Genomic DNA, 14636 nt, shown 5'->3' on the forward strand with positions numbered 1-14636 from the left:
ATAACTATAGTCTGAGTCACAAACAGGCATCCCCAATCTCTTACCATCCTGGAATGTGTCATTAATTGCAATGACAGCCTGGAAGGGTTTGGTCAGTTCGGCCCCTTGTGCTGAGCTGAGGAAAACTACAAATGTCTCCAGCCCTTCAATTACTGGATACTGAGTGTCATCCAAGATAGTCAAGGTGCAATACTAGAAAAGAAAAATCGATGATAAGACTTATTATGGTATTCATTTTGCAATATACACAAATATTGTGTCATTATGTACATCTGAAACTAATATTATATGTCAATTATATCTCAATTAAATTTTTTTTTTAAATTCAAAAAAGAAAAGTCAAAGCAAACCTTACAAAACGCCCAACACATAACACCCATTTGCTTTTGGAAGATAAGGACAAAAGTGACAACTTGAAATTTTTTTTTTTTTTGGTGGTCTTAAGTTTTTTACTCATAAAATTATACTCCTTTTATTACACATACTTAGGTGTTTTGGTTTTAGATATTGATATCAAACAAGTGTGATTTCTATCTTAAATCTGTGATGCTGGATATCAGATGCTGAAAATGTCACCTCAAGAGTTCGTAGAAGATCCCTCCATGTTCTGCTGTTTGTACGTTTGTGTTTTTGAAGAAAGAGAAGATAGTAATATTGCAAGTGGTGTTTAGAGTCCTCCAGAGACTTTATTAGAGTTAATAAGAAGTTAATAGAGAGCATATTAACAGACCCATCTGGCCTTCCACTGCTGTATGCTCACCTGCTCAGTGACACCTGGCCCAAACTCCACTTTCCTAGAGCTGGGAACATAATCAACTCCTGGAGTGGCAGAAGCTGGGTCTGAGGGTCGTGTAGCACACCAGACAGATGTGAAGATAGAAAGGTCAGTCCCATGGCGGACAACTGGAATCTTCACTGTTCCTGAAGTCAGATTCATAGAGATTTCAATGGTCATCCTTGAGCCAGAAAAGTCATTGGGGTTTTCACAGCAACATTCTCCTTCACAGCAGCAGCTGTTTTACCTGCCAGCTTGGCTAAACCAGCTTCAGCGATGCTCCTGTGCTCCCTTTGAGGAAGACTGAGAGGTGTCACCACCCGTCTTTTACTGACACTAAGATAAAGAGCAGACCTGGAGGATGGTCTCCAGGAGGTGATGCTGTAGGGATAGCCCATAGAGGAAAGTAGTTTTGTGGCTTCACAAGAAGACTGTTCATAGGAGAAGAATAATGAACTTAAGAGGGGAGGATCCATTGAAAACATCTCAAACCTATTTTGGGAGGAGGAACTCAGAGACTAGTGCCTGTGGGATGAGCTAGAAAATAGTCAATTAAAGAAGAACCAGCTAGGGGATTCTATGGGGCCTGAAGCTGAATGTTCCTAATTAAATGTTCCTTACTAATTTGATTTCCCTATTTTATCTGAGTGGTGCACGCATCATTACTTAAACCATATGTGCTTATTGCTTCTCTTAGGAATGAAACTCATCTTCTGATGTACTGTGACATCATACTTCGTAGGGTCCTAATGATATACATGTAGATTTTTAGTTGCTTCCACAATCAAGGTCAGAGAAAAGCTGCATGAAAACCCATCCATCACACTTTTCTAGCCAGTATGTTGTATGGTGTCATGTAGTCGTGACTGGGCATTCAGTGTATGGGAAAGGACACATGGCATAGTAGAAAGGTCTGGGCTCTAGTCCCAGGTCTGTTTAATCTTTATTTAAGCTCTTTGGGCCTCCCTTTGCTCTCCTATATAATGTTATCTTTTCCACAGAAGATTAAATGAGAATGAATGGAATGCATATCTTGTAGTACTTGGCATTCAGTAAGTACTCAAAAGTAATAGTTCCAACTATCACTCAGAATATCACCTTCAAAAAGGTGAAAGGCCCTAATCAAGTGGCTCAGATCAGTAGATACTCATCACAGCTGCTGGCCCTTTTGGCGGCATGTCTGTCAACAGCATGCAGAGGACTTTAAGACCCTTGCAAAGCCAGGAAAGAGCCTAGGTGGAAGAAATCTGCTTACTGACTGTTTTGAGCTGTTATATGAATGAGAAATTTCCATTTGTGAAGACATTGAAATTTTAGAATTTATTTGTCTTAGCAGCTAGAAGTATACTAAATAACTTATCTCTACTCTCAACAGATCACACTCCCCTCCTTTGTAAGCCAAAATGCTTAGTTAGCATCCTGCCCCACCCCAGATTAGTGGTCCTCAAGCCGCAGGCTCCTGACAAGTAATGGTCCATGGCCTATTAGGAACCAGGCTGCACAGCAGGAAGTGAGCGAGTGAAGCTTCATCTGTATTTGCAGCCACTCCCCAGCACTAGCATCACCGCCTCAGCTCTACCTCACATCATCAGGCATTAGATCCTCATAGGAGCACTAGTCACTGGTGCCAAAAAGGTTTGGGACCTCTGCCTAGACCACAGAAATCAGCCAATGAAGCTCTAAGCCAGATCTCTCCCTGCCGTGAGTAACCAGAGCAAGAAAAGTGGTTGGGACTCCCTGTTCTTCGCTACCTTCCATTCTTGGTTGCAATGCCTAGCATTATGTAATTCCTCAGAATAACAGTGGAATTCTCACTGATTTAAGAACACTCTCAAACTTGAAAGGAAAACATTCAAGAAAGGGATCAGGAGATGGGTGATGGAACCCTGGAGTTGCTCTTTCTTACCTGAATCCTCACTGACAGTGAAAGCTGTGTTGCCCAGAGACACAGTGGAGGCATCATTGGGACCACTAATGAGCACCTTGGCCGATGACATCCTTCCGATGCGGGCATTGTCAGAAGCATCTGCCAGGGCAATCTCAAACTCTTCTTCCTCTTCATACTCACTATCATCAATGAGCATGACATCACAGGTGGACATGGTGACACCAGGCCCAAATATCACACGACTCTCAGCAGACATGCCTCTAGATTTAAAATCAGAGCCCGATTCTAGAGCATAGAGGCTACTTCCCATAGCTGACTTAGGGATCGTGTAGCAAATCGCAGATACAATGCTGCTTGAATCCCCTGAAATACAAAATGGCAAGCATTGGAATGAGTATTCTCAAATTTTAAAATCTCTGATAAATTAGTGGGCTTGGTTTTCTCTGACACATTCCATCACTATTTCTGTTCGCACTCTGACATGAAACCTTCCTGCGCTGCAGTCTCTTTTGAGCTTATGGAATAAACCACTTGAGGATTTAATATATTCCCCAGATACTTCACCAAACAACTTAAAATGGATTTCCTATTCTGTCAATTTTGTGCTCTGTTAATTTACAAGTCTCATTGCCCACCATCTAAGACCACAATGGGTAGAAAGATAAGAGACATACTTGGTACTTTAAGTAGCAAAGTAATTGTGTCCTGAAGGTAGTGCTATGAGCACAGTTCACTGCATTTCTGAATAAACTTCTGTACTTTAATTCCCAGGGAAAGACACAAAGGTTTGAAAAAAGAAAGATAAAACAAAATAAAACCTGCCTCTCTGTACAAATGACTTTACTTATTAGTGCTGCCACTGCACTGAGTGACAGTCTATTCTGGGCCCAGTTTCCTGGCCCAGGGCAATCAGTGGGGCTTGCTTGTTTTCCAAGTGGCATCTCCAAGGGTTTGTACTATTTACAGTGTTTGTTACACTAACAACCAGTCGTCATATTCAATAAAAACCTGACGTCATCACTTAGCTATTGTGTGGCTCTGAATGAAGATTTAATTTCCATGTATTTTAAAGTCTCAATGTTGTATTATCATAAATCAATATGACCTTTGTTTTGATTTTCAGTCCCTCGAGAAGTGCCTTTTATTTCTCAGTTTATTTCTCATGTGAGCTCTATATGTAGTACTTACATATTTTATGTTTCAAGAACTAAGAAACCAGTTCTTATAAACTGTAATTTCCCTCTTTGACCAAGGCTATTAAATATTCTATAGATTGGTGATTGATTAAGAATCCTGAGTATACAAATAATTTTTAAGGCCAAATATAACCAGTCTTCTAGTCCCATTAAAGAATAAATGGGAGTGCTAACAACTTGAACTAAGAAGGGAAATCTTCTGATAGTATTCATCACAGGTAGGATCACTATTAGGGTTATATTGGGGATTTAAATAAGTTAATACATATGAACTACTTATACATATGAGTTAATAAGGTACATCAGCACTTGGCACATAAAAAGGATTCAATAAATGTTAGCTATTAGTAAAGTTCCTTGTCACCTTTGGCACCAACAGACCTTTTCTTTCAATAGGTGCAAATAGAAAACCAGCGCTCTCGTTGACCAGGTAGGTCTTCTTATCAAACTCTAATGTAGGTTCATCCTCAGTGTCATTGATAATGACCTTCGCCTGGGTGAACTCTCCTAGTAGGGCATACGCTGGCATGCTGAGCTCCACCGTGAAACTCTCGATGTTTTCAAACACGTCATCATCGTTGATGACAATGGTGCAGGATTTGGTGTCCTCTCGCTCATCAAACTGCACCTGTCAGAGAAGAAACAACAAGGAGTTGCTTCAGCTTCCCTTGCTCTGCTCCCCCAGAACATCACACGGAAAGGGGGCCCAAGTCCAGTGGGCAGAGCACTGAATGAAATAGCTGGTTCTTCAAACTCCAACTTCCTACCATATCACCTGGAACACTTAGCTATCTCTTCTCATTCTTTATCTGTACTTTGGGACTGATTTACTGTGTAGAATCATGGAGGGCAAAGACATCACCTACCATTTGGTGACTGTAGAAAAACACATAGGTAACTATCCATATCCTGTTTTATCAACTCACTTGGGATAGCAAAAGTCATTTGATTACTTAGTTCCCCTTCTATTTGTGACAAATTTAACTGGAAAGATCTTTGAACTTGGAATGTGAAGTTCTAGTCTCAAGTCCTGGCTACTTCCAAGAGAGGTTAGGCTTTGAAACTTGACAAACATCAGATTCCTCGTCAGCTGATTCCTCATCAGCTAAATAACAATAATAATATTCCTATTTCACATACTTACTTTGAGGACTAAAAGAGACATTGTATAATAAAATCACTGTTTATTTTAAAGCACTGAACAAATATAAGATATTATCTCTATTACCATCATTGTATTACTTGTACAATCAAAATTGATATAGAATCTCAGTGTACTGAATAATGGTGTTTGAATTCGGAAAAAGTTACAGTGTGAACAAGCCAGACTGCATTTTAACTTTCTATTTGACCATTAAGATAGGTTAGATCTATAATGTGAATGAATTTAGCCTGGTACAAAACTGTGAAATTATTTTACATGCATAATGGTGAACTTACAGAGATTTATTCTGGTTTTACTTTGTCTAAAAATAAAAGATAAAGATAAAACCTTCAAATGGAACCAGCGTTATGGATTTGTTCAAAATTGAAATGGCAGGAAATGGGCCTGGGTTGTGCTTTGCGTTAACCGAGACAACTGAAATATGTATAAAAATAGTCATAAACCTCTAAAAAACAATTTTCATCAACAGAAAATTACTATTACATATCTAATCAGATAATCAAATTAAGTTTTACTAAGCTCCACATTTCAAAACACTCCCAGTTGAATGAAATACTCCACAGATCTCTATTTAGGATCTAGAACACTGCTTTCTATCTTTCCTTGAAAAACACTAGTACATGCCCTTTCTTATCATTTTGTTAAAAGACTCCTTAGCTTATCTGTCTTTTTCTAATTTCTCATTTAAATTTGATATAAGAGGACTTAACTTAGTCCAGTTGAAATGCCTCAAAAAGAGAGCCCACTCTTCTCCATGATCTATGTTGAGTTATACTGCCATAAGAATAATGAAATTACTTTGTAAAAACATTTAATAAATACCTAGCAAGTGTCAGGCATTGTGCCATAAGATGACAAATACAGGGCATCCTGCCATAAAGGATGCCATTTAAATCTCTTCTTTTCTCTTTTGCTTTCACTCTCCCCTTTTTCTCCCTCTCATATCCTAGTGTTAATTACCATCACTGCTACATAGAAATTTACAAATTTATCTCTCTACCCCCCCCAGAACTCCTATCTGTACACCCTACCAACCTATAAAGCTATCAACTTATTGTCTCTAAGGCAGCTCACACTCAACATGTCAAAAGCAAAGTCAAGATCGCCCCCTCACCAAATCTGTTCCTCTTACAGTGACCCCTCCTAGCAAGGCGCATCCATTTTCCCCTTCTGTCTCACCATCTAAATGCTATTAGTTGATGGATTACTCGACTGTTGAATCTATACACTTCTCTCCACCTTCACTTTATAATTGAAATTTAAGTTTCCATCATCTCTCACCCGGCCTATTCTAAGAGCTTCCCAACTGTTCTCTCCACACTCTCTCTTCCCTCCCTTCTGGTAAAGAAGGTAAGGGGAGAGGAAGGATTAGGATACCAAATGCTGAGTGTAGAACATGATGCCTTGGAGACTTCTTTTTGGTGGGTGGCGGCGGGGGAGGAGGGGTCATAAAGCAAAATTGAAAGACTGAGAAGCTAGACAATAAGTTAAGCTTTAGCAGTTAAAACATCAGTGGAGATTAGACAGACTGTGAAGAACAAAGCACTGTGGAAATGGAACATGGGAAAATTACTTGAGGAAGGATGTCAAAGAAAAGGGAGGTGGGGTAAAAAGAAGTGGGAAGGTGCCAAAGTAGCCTACTACCATGTCACAGTCCTTGTAGGCAGTTCAAGAATCAGAGGCCCCCTTGCCCACTCACCTGGCCAGCATACTCCACATAGTCCTGTTGCCCAGGTTGGGGGCTGAGCCTGGAGCTGGAGCTGGCAGTGCCTTGCTCAGTGCGACACAGGACGATGGCATACTGGTTCAGGTTCCCAGTCCTTTGCACTGTGACGCTGACAGACCCCGCCTTCTCACTGACGTTGTAGCTAGAAGCACACAAAAAGTCAGTCTCTAAAATCCTGCCCCTGGGCTGTGAAGATTCCACTTGTTTCACGCCACTCTCTTTCGGTTGGTTAGCGGTGTCAGGCATTTCAGAGAAGAGGAAGTTTGGTTCTTTAAGGAGCTGGGTTGTAAATTGAGGGAACATGTTCACCTGGGACAGTCACAACACCAAGTGGCCAAGGAAGCGGTAAATGCAGAGTGGTATGTGCCTCACTTTCAGAGAGGGCGGAAAGTCATTCAGAAGATTGGTAGCACAAAAGAGCCACGGACTTCATTTTTCAGAAGATGGAGAAATGACAATCTGCCCTTAGTGCGGTAGAGTAATCAAGATAGGCCAGAGGGTTCTAAGGGAAGAAAACCAGCTGGGAAGCAATTACTGACTTAGCTCAGGTGGGAGCTGACTGGACCAGATCTACGGGAAGTGGGTAATGTGTGTAGAAAAGGGCAGTGCCAAAAGTGAGAGAATGAGAATTAGGCCTAGGTAACAAAGGTGTTTAGACAAATGGAGCTTTATGGTAACAGAGTGACAGAGTGCTATAGACTGAATATTTCCCCTGCTCCCCCAAAAATTCATATATTGAAATCCTAACCCTCAATGTAACGATATTAGAGGTTCAACCTTTGGGAGGCAATTAGGTCATGAGGGTGGAGCCCTCATAAATTGGATTAGTTGCCTTTGGATTAGTCTCTCATCCTTCTGCCCTGTCAGTTTACGTTGAAAAGACAGCTGTCTATGAACCAGGAAACAGGTTCTCACCTAACTTTGGATCTGCCAGCACCCTGATCTTGGACTTCCCAGCCTCCAGAACTGTAGAAATAAATTCCTGTTGTTTATAAGCCACCCAGTCTACAGTATTCTATTATAGTAGCCAGAATGGACTAAGAACTTAGCTTGCTGCTAGGAATTTGTATTGCTTTTGCAAAGCAGGAGGTGAATTATCCATGTACTGTTAATTCACAATACATATCCAGGTTTAGGAAGGCCATAAGTGAGTGGCGTCTAAGCTGGGCTTTGTTTCTCATCACTGAGGATGGCTATCGGACCAGGGCTTGTGTCTTATTGCTGTGAGGGTTGCAGACAGAGTGCCTCTGAGAGGTTAGTCCTCAATGCCAGCTTTGAGGCCCTCTGCACTATATAGTCCATTAAACATTAGAGGTTTTCCAGAAGATGTGGTTGGTTTTATTCAATTACTTTAATTTTAAAGGACATACACAAAGAGGTAAATAACAGCAAAACATTACACGTATAGAAGTTGATGCTGGTTTTCCACTAATTCTCCAAGTGTGTGTGAATAAGAGTGAAATAGCCTACATCTGGGGCACATGAAATCAAATTTGTACATTTTTCCTTTTTTACCCCAAGTTCCAATTTTCATCTGATTTATCATGAAGTTAATTCCTTAGAATAGTAAGTCTCTGAAATGTAGATTTAAAGAATTCTTTCCCCCACAAAAATTATAGTCCTAGTTATAGCTTAACCTATAAAATCAGCACTGGACTTGCCATCTTTGCCAGTATCTCTGTGTTTGCCTCTTCAACTCTCCAACAGACTGAGAAATATCTTATAGAGGTATCTGAGTTAAGCTATGTGTTTGTACCGAAAGATATATAATCCTATGAATACCAAAAGAGCTAGGGAGAGATTATGAACTTGAGAAGAGGGAGAATGTAGATGTAAGGTAAAGATGGTGTTATTGTGGGCCAGTGATTATTTGCAGAATTTGAATGTGCATTTTTTTCTGTCATTTCTACTGGAATATCTTTTGAAACAGGAAGACAAGCAAAAATACTTGCAGGAGAGGCAGTAGAGCACAATGGTTTAAATCCTGGTTTTACTACTGATTAGTTATAGACTCTGGATAAGTTACTTAACCTCTTTCTGTCTCTATTGCTTTGTTGTTGCGGGGGCAACAATAATATTCATTTCATAATTGTAAGTATTAAACAAGATGACGTAGGTCAGTACCTAGTACAGTGCCTGGTACATATAGTATTCAAGAAATATTTGGTATGATTGTTATTTTTATTATCGTTATCACCACCAGCATCATCCGATGACTAGAGCTGACCCACAGGGTGCTTCCTCCTTGTTTCTTCAGCTTGCCTGATTCCTTTCTCAAGAACGAACACACACAGTAACAATTGTACCTGGTATATTTAAAGCTGATGAGAGACCACTGGATATGAAAGACACCGTTGCTGACCACGCTGGGTTCACCGTCTTTCACCAGAAACTGAAAATGGTCCGTCATCTCATTGGTCTTCTCCTCATGCAACACATAACGAATCAACCCCAAGTTCACATCCTCTGTGAGAAAAAAGATACTGTGAATTAGCCCCTGGTTACAAAAACAGCCTCCGAGTTTCCCACACTGAAAATACCCAGTTTATTCTTTTAATGGGTCACAGACAGAACTTGTTTTCCCCAAAACAAAAAAAGATACTAGTCTTAAAAATAAATGTTTCTGCCAGATTTAAAAATAAGATCCTGTAGTCATGTGTGACAAAAGGCCTGTTTTTATGTACAGGAAATACCCTTACATTGTAGTAAAATGAGAATTCCAGGGTCTTAGCAAAAAAAGCACTTTAATAAATGTCTATGAATGATAGAGGCAAATCTGAGAACTGACAGAAAAGTCTTTGACCCCATCCTCTGTGTATATATGCTCATGCCCACACTACCCCCTTTTAAACAAGGCTTTTTGGAAGGTACATGCTACTAAGAAAATCTGAGGTGGCATTAAAACGGCCCATACACAAGGCACAGAAAAAATGGGGTAGGAGAGCACACAAGACTGAGAACAGGGAGAAAAAGGAACTATGGTACAAGAATTATTAAGATGTAGCTTGGCAGACTCCTCCCAATCAGGTCTAGTCTCAAAAGACGTCTAGAAGATTCTGAAAAGGCTGTAAAAATCTAAATGACAAAGTAGTCTGCCTGATATGACTTAAAACAGGAAAACAGTTCTGTTGAGAAATCTACCTATATTGATTTTAATTTCTTTGCTGAAAACTTAAAAAAAAAATCCATAACCCTTAGAGAACGAAAAGTAAACCGCACAGGATCACAGATCTTTCATAAAGTCTGGTGGCTTTTTGTTTTTTGTTTTTTTTTTTTTAAAAAAAACAAACACTATCACATGATCCCTTCTAAAAAACCTGGCCAAAACCTAAAGCAATTTGGGAGCTAAGGAAACATAGTAAAGATGAATTTTTTTGGTCATAATTCAGAGTAACAGGAAATCAAATCAGGAGAAGGAAAATTCTGAAGTAGAATGGTTAGACACTGAAAGATCTATTTGTTTTCCAATAGGCTACTTTGGGCTAAGATGCTAGAAGTGGCTGTGAGAAAAATCAGAGAGGTACAGAGAGTGGTGTTAGAATAGATTCCTCCCATTTCTCCCTTCCCCGAGTCCCCACCCTGTGTAAAAGTCACAGCAGCTCTGCCTGGCCGCAGCTTGTTCTCCACATAGCCATGGTTGGGGCCTGTCGTTATCTCATAAACAAGCTGCACATCCTCCGTATCTGGGTCCACGGTCAGCAGTTCCTTCTTGGTGATCAGGTTGGTTGCCTGGAATAGAAACCCATTATATTTAATTCCTGAGATGGGAATAAAATAAGAACAAGACCCTATGACTCAGATTTAATTCAGTTCAAGAATGATTTACTGAGTGCATTTGGTGCGTGGAAAATGCTGTCAATATTGAAGAGGCTATAAAGATAGAAAACATCCCAGACTCTGCCTTTGATGTGTTCACACTTCATTGGGAAAGAAAGTCTCATGAGCCAGGTATTTGTGGCAAGAGTTATAACAGAAGATACCAAAAGAGTGCTATACACTTTTTGGAAGTGGGAAATATTAATTCCATCTGAATTGGGGAAGGAGGGTTTTGAAGTGGTGGAATTTGAATTTGGCCTTTAAAGGAGGTTGGAACTTTGAAAGAATAATACAGTACAGGGAAGACGGCCACCTTATACCTATAGGAGCCAGCTGCACGCTTGCAATTAAGATAAATATATGATACCCCAATATTGCTCAAATACACTGGCTAAATTTTAATTAATTAATTAGTTCATTAAACAAATATTTAGTGCGAACAAAGGTTTGAGGAAAAAAAGGGGTGGTCGACAGTATTAAATGTTATTAGCTCTATTAAAATAAGGACATGTAAGTGACCATTGAATTGGCAAAAATAGAGGTCATTGGTGACTTTGGAAAGAGTTCCCCCAGTAGAGTAGGAATGTGAAGTAGAAAACCAACAGGAGAGTGTTGAGAAGAGAATGTGATGGTTCTGAATATGAAGAAAAAATAAAGTAGGGCCTAAGAGGAATTTGTACTAATTTTGTTTCACATATTTTGAAAATCCCAATTAGTTTAGTGGAAAGCTACAGCACAACAGCTACCTATACAGGCGCACCTCATTTTATTGCGCTTCTCTGATGTTTTTCACAAACTGAAAACGAGACCGTCCCTAGCAAAAATACTACCACTCTCTTTACTGCGGTACTCGCTTATTGTGGTGCTCTGAAACCGAACCAGTACCTCTGAGGTATGCCTGTACGACCACCTAATCACCTCCCTGGAGATTAAAAATCCACATCTTAGAGGGAACACTGCACACAAAGGTAAGAAGTGAGTTCTCAAAACTAAATAAAGAACTGTGGGTGTCCGGGTGGAGATGGGGATTTAATGCTTGACATGTTACCAGATGAGAATTATGGCATGTCTTAAAATGACCAAATTGAGATTTAGGAGAAGGAGAAAAAAATTTCTAAAGTAGAATTCCTCTGAGGATACTCACCTTCAAAAATACTTCCTTTCAATTTATGGCACATTCCGTATGTTTCCAAAAATCCATCCTCCCCTTCTAGTTAACAAACTTTTAGCTGAGCCCCTTGCTGCCCAGCTACAGACTCTACTCCCTAATCCCCCATGCAGCAGATGGGGCGACATGACTGATTTCTTGCTGAAAGAATATGAGTGCAAATGATGATTAATTTCTATATTGCTTGCTTAAAATGAAATTCCTTGGCCTCTACTTCTCTGTTTTCCTCTTCCCATGGGCTGGAATACTGATGAACAGCTGAAGAGATCTGGCTACGGCCAACAGCAACAACCAGTGCTGGCAGAACAATACAGTAGAAGGAATCTGCCATCTCTGAATGGTCATGTAGAGCCTTAGACTGCCCACTTACTTCAACCTTATATGTGAGAAAAAAATATAAGCTTTTATTTTGTTTGAGCTACCATATTTTGGAAGTCATTTTGTAAGCACATTTTAAACTATATACAATTCTATTTAAACTCATGGAGCTCGGCAACTTTAGGAAAATCAGCCCACTTGGGAGATAAACATGCATTTAGCTGGAGTTCTAGTCATAAGTTATTGTCATGAATAAGGCTGTTGCCCAAGCTGGTTAATAGGGATGTGGCAGTTGGAAAGGCCTTACCTTGCCATCCATATACTCTAGCCATTGGAGCCCGAGGTTTGTAACAATTCTAGGGGTGCCATCATCTACCGGGAGGATGTCTACTTGGAACTGCTGAGGTGCTGCTGTCATAATCTGTGGAGGAAGCCAAAAAAGAAAACTCATCATTCACAGACATCTGAAACATGCATGGTACAGGACTTACTTACAAAGCTGGAGCTCCGGAAATCAGTTGTCACTTCAGAATGGGCAACTGAGCCAGTTTCCATCACTTATCATCGCTTGGCATGAGGCTTAAGGGAGAATGCTGATTGATAAAGTGGGAACAATATGAGAAGAAAAGTAGGAAACAAGTGGTAGTGCTGCTGGAATTTCAGAAGTTAACTTTCACACACCTGTGCATTCCTTAGTTGAGTTCAATATTTCCCTGAGGTGAAACAATAAACAAAACATTTTCCTTTCAATAAGTCTTGTTAAAATTTTCCTGAGAGGCAGACAGAAATCACCATTAAAATGTTAATGTCAAAGTCTCCAGTTGGGATTCTGCCAGATGTGAAAAGAGATTTCATGGGGAGAGATGTTTTTTTTCCTTCTTCTTCCTTTTCTCCTTCCTTTTTTTTTTTTTTTTTTGAGAGCGAGAGAGAGAGAACTGTCCATATGGGGGAAAGGGGCAAAAGAAATCAAGAATAAAAGTGTTATGGGGAACAGTAAAAAGAAATTTTGGTTTATAATTTCATTTTCATACAGATACTCGTGCACTTACATGTGAGTGTGTGTGACCCAACACCTCACTGTCTCTGAGAGGATAAGGCACAGTGGCACACAGGGCAGGAGATGCTGGATTTTCAATCTTCTACAACCTTCCTTCTAAATAATTTTCATTTTTAAAATAGCATGGTCTCTCTGGAGACCTGATGTGACCTTTTATGTTTATCAGAGAAGTAGCCTTCTTGCTGATTTACCCTGAAATCTTTTTTTCTCTCTGAAAGTCAAACTAACTGGTGTGGGGGGAAGTGGGGAGGCAGCTACAGCCTGTGAGAGAAAAAATAAAAGCTATGAGCTGCCAGGTGGTGATGCGTGCAGATACCGAAATGGCAAGGAATTCCCAAGAGCCATTAAACTGACATTTTGGCCAACTGAGAAATGACCTTCTCACAGGCTGTCTGTCTCTAAAGGAAGCAGAAGGATATTTCTTCCAGAAAGGAATCATTCCCATTCATCGACAAAGTAGAAAAGGAACTCTGAGAGGCTGAGAGACTGAGAGGCTGATCTTTTTGTTATCCTGGAAGTATGGTAGTGTGTGATTATGTAGCTCACCAAAACCGCTTCTGCTGAGTCAGACACGGATGTGTGAGATGTAGGAGTGTCCACGGGGCTATATTTTTCCAGAGTTGCAGTTACTCCCAGGGGAGGCTTATGGGACTGCAAGAGACCTGGCTAAGGAATGAGTAAAAATGGCTGGGGAGGTAGTGAAGGGACTGTCTTAATGTTTCTTCCAGACAGCTTGATATCAGAAAGGAACAATTCTCTTAAGGAAGTAAAGCTTAATGATTGCATGACCTCAAGAGAAGAGCATCTTTACCTGTTTCACATGCTGGTCCTAAAATGATGATAGAGATGGTGCTTACAATCACAGTTTATTGGATGTTCCCTGTGTTTCTCATGGAAAGGACTAGGCTAAGTTCTTTATGTACATTGCAAGGGTAGATATCATCCCATTTTACAGAAAGGGAAGCTGAGGCTTAGAAAGGTTAAATGACTTACAAAGACATTCAACCATTGACAGAGCTAGAGTTTAAATCAGTATCTTTTGGATGCAAACGCCATACTTTTAACCACTGTTATTCTTCATGAAACTGAGAAACTGGCTGACAAAGAGGACATATAAAAGAGAAAGATAATATAGAACCATATGATATTATTGAAAAAAAAAAAAGACAGAAAATTAAAGGAGTAAAAGGTGGGTGAAAAGGAAAGAAGAAATAATAGCAGTAATAAAAACAACAACTGTCAGCTTCTATTGAAAGCACTTGATTTGCCTATAGTGTTACTTTATAAGAATTACCTCCTTTGATGTTTTGACTGATTGGAGCTGGGGATTATTATTGTATCCATTTTACAGATGAAAAGCTGAGGCTTATGGAAGTCAAGTAATTTGCTCAAGGCCAATTCATAAGTGACAGAACACTAATTCAAACGATGCTAACCTGGGCCTAAAAGCTGGCATGCTGTGCCCCTGGACAACCTCTGGCATGCCTTCCTGTGCCTCCTTCTCATCATTTTTACTTCTCACCTCTT

The 14636-nt window shown here is 40.0% G+C and overlaps 1 protein-coding gene across 1 annotated transcript in view; it reads right to left on the reverse strand.

Moving 5' to 3' along the window:
- FRAS1 (Fraser extracellular matrix complex subunit 1) overlaps positions 1-14636 on the reverse strand; it is a 414255-nt gene that overhangs the window by 48344 nt on the left and 351275 nt on the right. The window contains 8 exon segments of the mRNA XM_025043815.1: positions 45-192; positions 761-921; positions 2682-3026; positions 4241-4487; positions 6724-6892; positions 9057-9216; positions 10329-10479; positions 12360-12500. Coding sequence (XP_024899583.1) covers positions 45-192; positions 761-921; positions 2682-3026; positions 4241-4487; positions 6724-6892; positions 9057-9216; positions 10329-10479; positions 12360-12500 — 1522 coding nt within the window.

The sequence above is a fragment of the Pteropus alecto genome, unplaced genomic scaffold (genome assembly GCF_000325575.1).
Source record: "Pteropus alecto unplaced genomic scaffold, ASM32557v1 scaffold161, whole genome shotgun sequence".
Classification (NCBI taxonomy): domain Eukaryota; kingdom Metazoa; phylum Chordata; class Mammalia; order Chiroptera; family Pteropodidae; genus Pteropus; species Pteropus alecto.